This window comes from Osmerus eperlanus, chromosome 20, assembly GCF_963692335.1.
Source record: "Osmerus eperlanus chromosome 20, fOsmEpe2.1, whole genome shotgun sequence".
In the NCBI taxonomy this organism is placed as follows: domain Eukaryota; kingdom Metazoa; phylum Chordata; class Actinopteri; order Osmeriformes; family Osmeridae; genus Osmerus; species Osmerus eperlanus.
This window is the reverse complement of record NC_085037.1, coordinates 13,741,683-13,752,533: the sequence shown is the minus strand read 5'-3', so window position 1 is coordinate 13,752,533 and position 10,851 is coordinate 13,741,683. Positions and strand designations below refer to the sequence as shown.

Here is a 10,851-nt window from a genome sequence, read left to right as displayed (position 1 = left end):
AAGTCGAACGCACCTAATGTGACATCTGCACCATGAAATTAACTACCTACTTCTTCTCTCCTCTTCTTAACCCTTGTGTTATCTTCGGGTCATTCTGACCCATCAGTCATTGTGACCCACCGTCGTATTGCGACAAATTTACCTCCTACAAAAACAAAGTGAAGCATTTTCTTTTAACTGTCGGGCTGTCTCAGACCCCCCACATTGCAATGGTTAAAAGAAAATAATTGTTATTTGTTTTTGTATTGGGTAAAATTGGGTAAACACAACGGTGGTTCGTTATGAACCTTTGGGTCATGTGACCCGAAGGCAGCACAAGGGTTAAAGGTGCATGGCGACACTGGATATTAAACCTGTTTAAAGCCCTTTGAACCTGTAATTGTTTGTCATTAACAGATACGTTTGCAAATTCTTATGTTAGAGTACTAAAACGTATTTAAGATAATAATACATATATTTTTTTATTTTAATTATTATTATTTTTAGGGGTGCTGGGATTAAATGTAGATGTGCTTGAGCACCCCTAAAAAGAGTCTAAAATCGCCACTGTGTGATAGTAAAGTTGTTGTTTAGAGAGGTTCTTGTCAAGCAAACCTAACTAACCCCACAAGTTAATGATCTGTTCAGTAAAAGTAAACATTTGGACTTTTATATGATCTTCAGATGGTCTGCTTAACTACTTTGCAGTGATGACAGTATAACTGTCACCAACATCATTCCACAGGCAGGGGTGTAAGAGGGATCAAGTACCACTCTTAATCCCCTCCACGTGAGAGCTTGTTGTGCCTTGGCACAGTTTTGAAAACCTATAGTATAAATATAAAGTATAAAGTTACTTGCATTAGTTGAAAATAGATAGTCACAGGACATCTAACTTCTGGGCCAATCAAGACATGTTAACTTTTTGAATTTGTATATTATAGCTATTTTATTTTATTCTACATTTTGTACATGTTTTAGCCCTAGTTAGACCTGTACACTACTTATTTAAGATTCTTATATGTTTAATGTATGCAGCTTCCTGCCTTCCTTCTTCATTTCTTGTCTGTGTGAACTTTCATGGCAAATAAAACCCTTTCTGATTCTGATTCTTTTGCCACCCTTGAAAGGGAGTCAATTTAGATCTAGATTTCGGGTTTTCTAGCTCTATTTTTTCATTGATATACTGTGATGTTCTGGCCATCAAAACACTACATCACAGTTCGTGAGCTTGTGCCATGCTTCTGTCCTGTTCTGCAATGTGTATTGAAAGCTTTTGTGACTGTGTCAAGAAGACACCATTTTCATCAGGATGCAAAACTGTAAAACCCTCAACTCCAGGTCAGTCCATCTCTGGTCACTTTAATCTCTTGTTCACAAAACGTCATTTGTTTCGTTCACAACTGTGAACACAATCAATGGCCTTTGAATAAAGATGTCTTTGTCTGATCCAGAGAGGGAGTGAAAGAGAGAGGGAGTGAGAGAGAGAGAGGGAGTGAGAGAGAGAGAGGGAGTGAGAGAGAGAGAGGGAGTGAGAGAGAGAGAGGGAGTGAGAGAGAGAGAGAGAGAGAGAGAGAGAGAGAGAGAGAGAGAGGGAGTGAGAGAGAGAGAGGGAGTGAGAGAGAGAGAGGGAGTGAGAGAGAGAGAGGGAGTGAGAGAGAGAGAGAGAGAGAGAGAGAGAGGGGGAGAGAGAGAGAGAGAGAGAGGGAGTGAGAGAGAGAATTATACTGTAATTGCTCCCCCAGTGTTGCTTGTCATTTGTCATCCCATGAACAAATAATGAATAGTTCTGTGTCTCTTCTTCTTGTTCAAATGGAAGAATAAACCCAAACAGAACCCCTCAGCTGAGAGAGGACAAACCGGAGCGTCTGCTCAGGATACGTCCATCCCTGCTACGAGGAAAAGATGACTGGAAAACGATGAGTACGGTAAACAATCACTTTGTAAGAAAACACCACTGTTTGAAATCCACTAGGCCTACAAAATGCCCATTTTGTAAAATGCCCGTCTCTCATAACTAAATATGTGTTGCTCTGAACATCAACACCAGCTCCCATCACCCTCTTCAACTCCATTAGATGACAGCTGGCAACATCCCTTTTCTTCGCGTTAAACTTTGACTACAAGATGTTTATCAAGTACCAAGCTGCCGCATTAGCGACACAGTGAGATGTTTGGTTCCTCTCATTAGTTTTGTAGAATGTGGTTTGGTAGCTAACTTGGACCATAGCCCAAAGCTGTTGTCACAGGCTGATGCAGTTGGTTGGTCAGGATCAGGCCGTGGCACAATGGGGCAATGTTGGCACACAGACTGGCATTCAGAATAAATGACACGCAACCATCATATAATGGGGGGTGGGCAGCGGGCACAGCCATGAGCTATCCCCACCCCCTCCCCATCCACCACCACTCCTGGACCACTCTTGGTCAATGTAGGAGAGATGAGATTAACTGCTACTCAAACTGCTGTCACCAGCGGAATTAGTGTTGTGGTACTGCAAGGGGCGTGTCAAGAACACAGTGAGAGATGTTTTAATTAAAGTGATTGAAATCAAGACAGGTTAATTAGGACTGAATATGATCAGTTGACTACAACTGATTAGAAGCAAGTTATATTTCAATGTATCAACTTGCTTTAAAATGTATAGAGACTATAGATGATTGTAGACTATTATGTAATCCCAGTCCTTTTATAAATTACATTATGACCTTGCATGAAAATGCTCTGATGCAACCAGGAAAGGAATGCAAGCTTGATGCAGGATAATGCAGTTTAGAACTGCCGATTTTGTCTATAACCGCTCTGCTCCCCCAAGCCTGTCTCTGGCGCATCTCTAACGAGCGAGCATTGACGCACGCGTGGATGTTCACAAGTACTGTAGGTCCGGGAATGTGAAGTGGAGTGACAGTCGCAGGATTACAGGGGCGGCATCCCAGCAGCGTTCAGCGTCCGACGTAAGTAAAGTACTGTAGCCTGCACCGTTCAAGATGCCGCATCGTCACTGCGTTTAAAGCCAGTGCAATTTTTTGATGTCGATACCAGGATTTTCCAGTATAGTCCACGAGAAATGTGTTAAATATAACAAGGGATGGATCCACTCGTAAAGCAGGTGTCTCGGCGAAAAACAATGCAGTATCACTTTGTCCACGACAGTGTGTAGTAGCATCATGTTGTTTGAGATCTGTGAGCATGTTTACATTATTTACATGTTTTACAGTGTTAGCCCTAGTCGCTTACACCCAGCTGCGAGTGTTGTTTATATGTAATTGATACCTGTGCCAATATCCTAAATCAGTCATTCCAAATTGACCTACAACAGTCCCAAGGTCCTAATCCAGAGTTGCAGAAGCATGCTGTTCTCTGGGTAACTTGGGGTAACAGATACCATCGCCTTGACCTTGCTTGAGTACCATCAAAACATAGATTGTGTGTCAGGCCTTTGATACAGATTTGTCACAAACTGGCGGTTTAATTCCCGTAATATCTGCTTTTGATTTCAAGATGATGGCCACTCAGAGTAATTGCGGTGTGTTATAAGTAGTATATGATTGATGCTAAGAACCGTGTGGGGATCATCTCGCCACTTTTCGCAGTGTTCCTCGTGATCAACTCAATCCTTGGCTGAGAATTGCACTCTCCAAGTGTCTTCGTGTTTTACTGCCTTCTAAACCCAGAGAGATGGATGAATGTCAGGTTTTTTTCAGTACCATCGGTTTTATTTCGCATATTTAATCCATTATCTCCCCGAAATATATTTATATCATAATTTGAATTAAATAATTCGTAATGTTCACAGCTGTTGTTGAAGTATTTAAGTCAAAATATTCAGCTCAGTATGCTTAAAGGTTAAAGTTCAGTATAGTTATATAGAGATATAACAAAGTAGAACCTGCACATTCCAAGCTGGAGATCTGTTCTTGTACAGCCTTTGCTGTACTCACTCAGTCTCCTGAGATTGAAGTATATTTATTCATTTCTCATACTCTGACACTGTTACACATCCATCCTAACAAAGGTAGGCATCTGCAGTAGTGATGTGATACTATGCGTGTAAACAGTGCTGTAACTGGAGGTTTGGCTTGTTGTGTCTGTCAGTGTTGCCCAGGAAGGAGCTGCTGTAGATGGGCAGCGCCCCTGTAGAGAGCACTGTTCGGCTGTAGATGATGACTCAGCTGAAACAGGCTGGCTGTGGCGCATGCTTCCTGCATCACCTGCCCTCACACTCCCAGCAGGGAGTGGAAAGAGAGAGAGAGAGGGAGGGAGAGAGAGAGAGGGAGAGATAGAGAGGGGGAGAGAGGTGGAGGGAGAGAGAGATTTGGAGGGAGAGAGGAGAGAGAAAGACACTATTGTGACGCTGTAGAAACAGACATAAAGTTCAAAACAGGGCAGGTAGGTGGATGAAGGTGCTGTGTTGAAGCGTTCCTCCTGACCCTCCCAGGTGATGACCGAGCAGGAGGACCAGCCCAGGAGGAGGCCGCTGGTCAGAGCCGCTTCGGAGGACAGCTCCAGCGAACTGAGCATGACTAGCTCTCCATCACCAGGGGACACGTTGCCATGGAACCTGCCCAAACACCACCGTCTGAAGCGCTCCAAGTCGGCCTCCGGGGTCATCCTGGACCCTGCGGAGAGGGCTGTCATCCGCATAGCAGGTACACATACACACCTCCACCAACTGAACACACACAGAGATACACACCTCCACAAACTGAACACACACAGAGATACACACCTCCACAAACTGAACACACACAGAGATACACACCTCCACAAACTGAACACACACACACCAACTGAACACACACAGAGATACACACCTCCACAAACTGAACACACACACACCAACTGAACACACACAGAGATACACACCTCCACAAACTGAACACACACACACCAACTGAACACACACAGAGATACACACCTCCACAAACTGAACACACACACACCAACTGAACACACACAGAGATACACACCTCCACAAACTGAACACACACACACCAACTGAACACACACAGAGATACACACCTCCACAAACTGAACACACACACACCAACTGAACACACACAGAGATACACACCTCCACAAACTGAACACACACACACCAACTGAACACACACAGAGATACACACATACATTAACTGAACACACACACAATATCTCACATGGTGCTTGATCAATCAAGTATGTTAATCCACTCACACAGGGAGTGGATTTTCATTTGAGCTTTTCTTCTGCTTCACATGCTTGTGATGGAATTGAATCAACGATTCAGGCCAAGAATTCCTCATCCAGACTTTTACTGTGAAGTCCGGATGTTAAATGATTCACCATACGCTTCAGACACTTTCAGACACAACCAGGAAGAGGCTGAACTGATTAAGCTCTCTGTGTGTAGTACTCAGTTACACCACTAGAGGACAGGCGCCAAATAAAAACTAGTTTGAGTTTGTGATGAGAATATCTCCATGATTGTGTGCTGTTACAGTGTTGCACGCTTCAATATCTGCTCCACCTTTAACCTCTACTAAATGCACAATTTAGATTAATCTAGAAATAGTCTGTGATGTGTTTTTGTGTGTCACGGGAAGTAATCAGGCTGCCTGGACCTCTAACCTGTGTCTCTCAAAGCCAGAGCCTCAAGTCATTTCCTCACATCTTTCTGATGAGCTTTCAGTCCACGAACCAACAACATCAGGCATGGTTACTGCTGTGGGTGGTATGTTACTCATCATGTGAATACTGAAGTTATTTGTCTGTCATTACCTCCCCCTGTACTTAATATGCTGAAAGGACAAAGAAGAACCAGTGTTCTCGAGCTAGCGCAGCATGGTGGTAGTTTTATTGCAGGCGGAAAAGTCCACAGAAGTGACATTCTTGGTGTGGGAGAGACTCTCCAGTGGCCGATGATGAGGCTATGTGTCTGTCCAATCAGGGATGATCTGAAGCCAGCCTCACTTTCACGGTGATTATTTTGTTGCTTTGAAGTGTTGAAGTGACATATATGAAGCTGGTTGAGAAAATATTAAGATGGTACAACTCTGTTCTCAAGGTTAACATATCTCTGAGTTTGACACCTTTTTTGGTTGCTACATGATTCCAAACATTGTGTTTTTTTGTATGTGTAAAGAGATGTCTTCACTATAAGTCTGGAATGTAGAAAATAGCAGACATGAATAGGTGAGTCAGAATGTTTGACTGGACATGAGCAGAACTTTGCAAACTAAGTTTGCTGAATCTGTTTACAATCACATCACACTCAGCGTTGAGGCTTCTGGAGATATTTGAGATGTTGATAAGGAGTGGGACTTGGTGCTTTTGGCAGAAATACTTCCTCTGCTGCCTGTTTATTGACTGAAGCCTGATGCAGATATAAATCTCATGCGTTTGCACAGCCTTGTAATACATATAACGATACAGGCTGAAATCCAACACCCCTGGCCACATTTCATTGTTCAGTTGAAAACAAACTCATCTGCTCTGACAGAAACAACAAGCATGAATCTGTCCTGGGAGTTTCAGGGTTCTGTGGAGGTGTGGTGCCCTGGTAGCCTGGCTCTGCCCTCCTTCAGGGTTCTGTGGAGGTGTGGTGCTCTGGTAGCCTGGCTCTGCACTCCTTCAGGGTTCTGTGGAGGTGTGTCTCCGACGCTCCAGAGCAGCTCTGTGGAGCGCAGCTTGTTAAAACGGAAGAGAAAAAGTTTCCATACAGCACATCTGATACGCCTGAACCTTGTTTGTGTTGGGTTGGTGTCTTACAGCTACTCATGTAACCCCACACTGATCAGTTATTTGTTCCTGGTGGAGGTGAGGCAGGGGAGGGCTGGCCAACAGGCCTGGTGTGATCTGGGGGCGAGACTGTGCTCTCTGCTGGTATCAGTGTTGGTGTGTTTGCCTCTGTGCCTTTAAGAGGAGGGCTCGACGTGTGTGTTGGTATTTCTCAAGCAGAGGAGAGGAGTGGTGGTGCTTTGGTGGTCTGGTTCTCTCGGTGCTGAGGAAGGAATACTCATTGTGAGTGAGACAGTGTGACTAGAAAAGGCAGACAGACAGACAGACAGGCAGACAGACATTGACTGTCTGACAGACGGAGCTTTGACAGCCGTCCAGCTGTGCCCAGGCTGAGGAGAGAGCAGCAGTGTGGAGGTGACCTGACCTGACCTGCCATGTCTCTGCCGGCCACGTGTGAGCCGGGGATGCAGCCAGCTCACCTGGAGGAGCAGGACTATGTCCAGGCCTACGAGAACGTCAGAGAGAAGTACAAAGGTAACACTGTCAACTGGAGACGGGGATCAGGCCTGGGTGTGAAGTCATGGAAAGTACCAGGGGGGGGGGGGGGGTCTGTGTGTGTGTGTGTGTCTGTGTGTGTGTGTGTGTGTCTGTGTGTGTGTGTGTGTGTGTGTGTGTCGTGAACCAGGCTATCTCTGGCATCAGGTGGTTCCATATTGATTGGCAGACATATGCTGTATTTCAGTAGTACCTACAAGGGTATGGCAAACTGCACCTATGCAGTGCTACTGTACATCCCACTCCACACTGACACTGGAAGGTGCTGTTGGCAACGCCCCTGCTGTCTGAGCGTGAATGTGGTCTATTTCTGAGCAATCATAAACCATAAGTAACGAACACACGGTGCTCTGTAATGTTGGCAGCAGCATGCCTTTCTCTGTCAGCAGGCTGGTTAGAAACTTCACTGACGGGGGAAAATCAGAGGAACAGAGTAAATCAGAGGAACAGAGTAAATAACTCTGACAACAGTAATGCCATTTAGCTCAAGTTTCATAAACAAGAACTTCTTCATAGTCTGAATTGCATTATACCCACCCCACTATGAAGACAGTCTCTCTGTCCTCAGGACTTTATTTATGAAACCAAATTATTTCACTTTGATACCAGAATGTGCCTGACAGGCTCAGCTGTACAGTGTTATGATCTCTGTCTCTATCGTGATGCAGCTGGACACAAGGACTAGCTAACTGAACACAGTCAGACTGCCTGAACAGTCAGACTGCCTGGGCGTGGGGACTAGCTAACTGAATACAGTCAGACTGCCTGAACAGTCAGACTGCCTGGGCGTGGGGACTAGCTAACTGAATACAGTCAGACTGCCTGAACACAGTCAGACTGCCTGGGCGTGGGGACTAGCTAACTAAACACAGTCAGACTGCCTGGGCGCAGTCAGACTGCATGAACACAGTCAGACTGCCTGTGCGTGGGGACTAGCTAACTACACACAGGGACAGGACAGCTGTTTGTTAGCCTCCTTAGTCAGAACAAAACTGGGCTCATGTGCTCAGCTCAGATTAGCTGAAGTGAGCCAACATGCACAGTGACACAAGATAGAACCATCCACTCAGTGTGGACAGAGGTGGGGGCTAATGGAGGAGACCATACATATATCCTTTGTTAGGGGGAGTCAGGTGTTTGAGCGGTTAGGGAATCGGGCTAGTAATCAGAAGGTTGCTGGTTCGATTCAAGCCGTGCAAAATTACGTTGTGTCCTTGGCACTAAACTCAGATAACTTCTCTGTGAGTCGAGACGGTTCCTCTTAGTTATGATCCAGTCTGTGAGAAGCTTGAGTACATGAGATGAGAACAGCTGATCTTGGTCCGTTCTGTTAGTGGGAACAGGATCATGCAACCCAGATATCTGAGGGTCTCTTACCCAGCTGCCATCTGTGTGGTGTGGGGTGACAGGAGGTCACTCTGTAGTTGAATAGTGCGAATGAAGCTTGACTCCCAGTTCCACACCGTCTTAATGGTATTTAGTGAAGACTGAACTGCAGGCTGTGCATCCAAACTGTTTGGAGAAACTAGTTCCAGTGTTAACACAAGAAACGTTTATTTAATTACAAGTATTTTGTCATGAAATCATTTAGTCATGTGTGTCGGATCAGATCGAGTTTGGGTCTCTGATGTTTGTGAATGTCGGATCTTTGGTTTGTCACTTTGTTAGTGTTCCTTAGGCTGTAGCTATGCAACCGGACTGGCTGCGTGTCCTTGTTACTTTCCTTTGAAAACCCGCTACCAATATAACCTGGTAACTTGAACACTCACCACCACTATAACCCTGATGTTCAGTCAGTCTCTCTTTAAGATATTCTAGTTGACAGAAGCACTTTTTAGTTAGACTGAGTAAATTCACAATCAGATTCTTATTTTGGTGGATTTCCTTCTGTACTGTACATGTGCATTTAGTATTTCGATTTAGTATATTTACATTTAGCAGACGCTCTTATCCAGAGCGACTTACTGTAAGTACCGGGACATTCCCCCGAGGCAAGTAGGGTGAAGTGCCTTGCCCAAGGACACAATGTCATTTTGCACAGCCGTGAATCGAACCGGCAACCTTCTGATTACTAGCCCGATTCCCTAACCGCTCAGCCATCAGACCTCCACACAGTATATGCAGTCTAGTGCATTTTTTTGTTCTAGTTGTGGTGGTTATTAATATTTTCTTGCTTTTGAGTCTTTTTATTAACCCTGACTCAGCACATAACTAAAAGATTTGTTCTTTATTTACAGTTCACAACACACACTCACACACACACTCTTAGTGTAGTCAAATGTGACATTTTGCTAGAGCATCTCTCTAAACCAGGATCCTCCATGTTCAGGAAGTGCTGCATCATCCCAGACACTTCACCTCACTGCAGCGTCTTCATGAAATATGAAGCAGCCCGACAGTGTCTCTCTCCTGAGCCCTGAGCAGCGCGGAGCTGAGAGGGGCGGGGTCATATGACATCACACAGTGTGTTCTGCAGCCTCATCTCTGCCCGTCTGTCAATCAAACAACAGTTTTTACTGTCCGGTAATCTGCTGCGGTCCATTGGAGCCTCCTCTAGCATCAGTGAGATGTGATGAGTTCCCTGGGCTGTGATTGGCTGAGGCACCTTCCTGTGAAAAGCTAAGGGAATGGGATAGGCCATTGTCAAGGGGAGAGAAGGGATGGGAGGGGGAGGCAGGACTTTTCTCTTTCACAGTTTCTCTGCTGAAAAGGATTGAGAGAGAGGCAGAGAGAGAGAGGGAGAGGGAGGGAGCGAGAGAGAGAGAGAGTGAAAACCAAAACACAGCAGCTAAGCTTCCTTCCAGCAGAAGCAGTTCTGTAGCGAGACACACAGAGATAGCCGTTGTAGAGACCAGCTCTTCTCCTCCATCAGCAGGCAGGCTAGCAGTGGGCTGACCTTGCAGAGCGCTCACTCGAAGCTGAGGAAAGCCCAGGACCAGCAGAGCATGGACTGCGCAAGGTCTATTCAGCATGAAATCACTTCTCTCAAAGGTACTCCTCTCCTCCTCTCTTTGGCTCACTGGTTGTTTTTTGCTTATTACCAGTTCCATCTTGTTTTCCCAAAACCCCTCCTGGAGGACTTCCTTCAGCTTGACGATTTAAAAAGTTTGGAGAATGTGCTGTGGTTTAGCATGAGGATGGGGATCTCCTTCCTCCCACTCTGTGTGAACAAACACTGGGAAGTAGAACAGGAGAATGGTATTAGTGAGACCAGAGGTGCTTTGTGAGGGGTGATTGTGTGTGTGTTTGCTGTGTGTGTGTGTTTGCTGTGTGTGTGTTTGCTGTGTGTGTGTGTTTGCTGTGTGTGCTCTCTGCTGCAGCATGCGGCAAAGGGCTGCTGCATCACCACGGCAACGCTGCGCCATCCGGCCAGCGCCTGTTCTGCTTAGTGGGGGGATATCCCCGTGGTGACGGGGAACACAGCCACCCCAGCACAACAACAAGCCTCTGCCTCCTGTGGTAGAGGCAGGCTCAGATAGAGGCAGGCTCAGATAGAGGCAGGTTTATATAAGGCAGATGTGATAGAGACAGATAGCGGCAGGTTCAGGTCATTCACTTTTAGCTACAGATCCCTAACTGTAATGACATTTACGATG

The 10,851-nt window shown here is 45.6% G+C and overlaps 1 protein-coding gene across 4 annotated transcripts in view; it reads left to right on the top strand.

The window, feature by feature from the left end:
* Positions 1-2,807: 2,807 nt before the first annotated feature.
* The window catches only part of pleca (plectin a), a 73,746-nt gene continuing 65,702 nt past the window's right edge, over positions 2,808-10,851 (top strand). For 3 of the 4 annotated variants that reach the window (XM_062486525.1, XM_062486524.1, XM_062486523.1), the window contains exons 1-2: positions 2,808-2,934; positions 4,419-4,629. In XM_062486525.1, coding sequence (XP_062342509.1) covers positions 4,422-4,629 — 208 coding nt within the window. In that variant the 5' untranslated portion in view covers positions 2,808-2,934; positions 4,419-4,421. The remainder of the gene's footprint in view (positions 2,935-4,418; positions 4,630-10,851) is intronic. The other variant, XM_062486528.1, reaches the window with a different exon arrangement.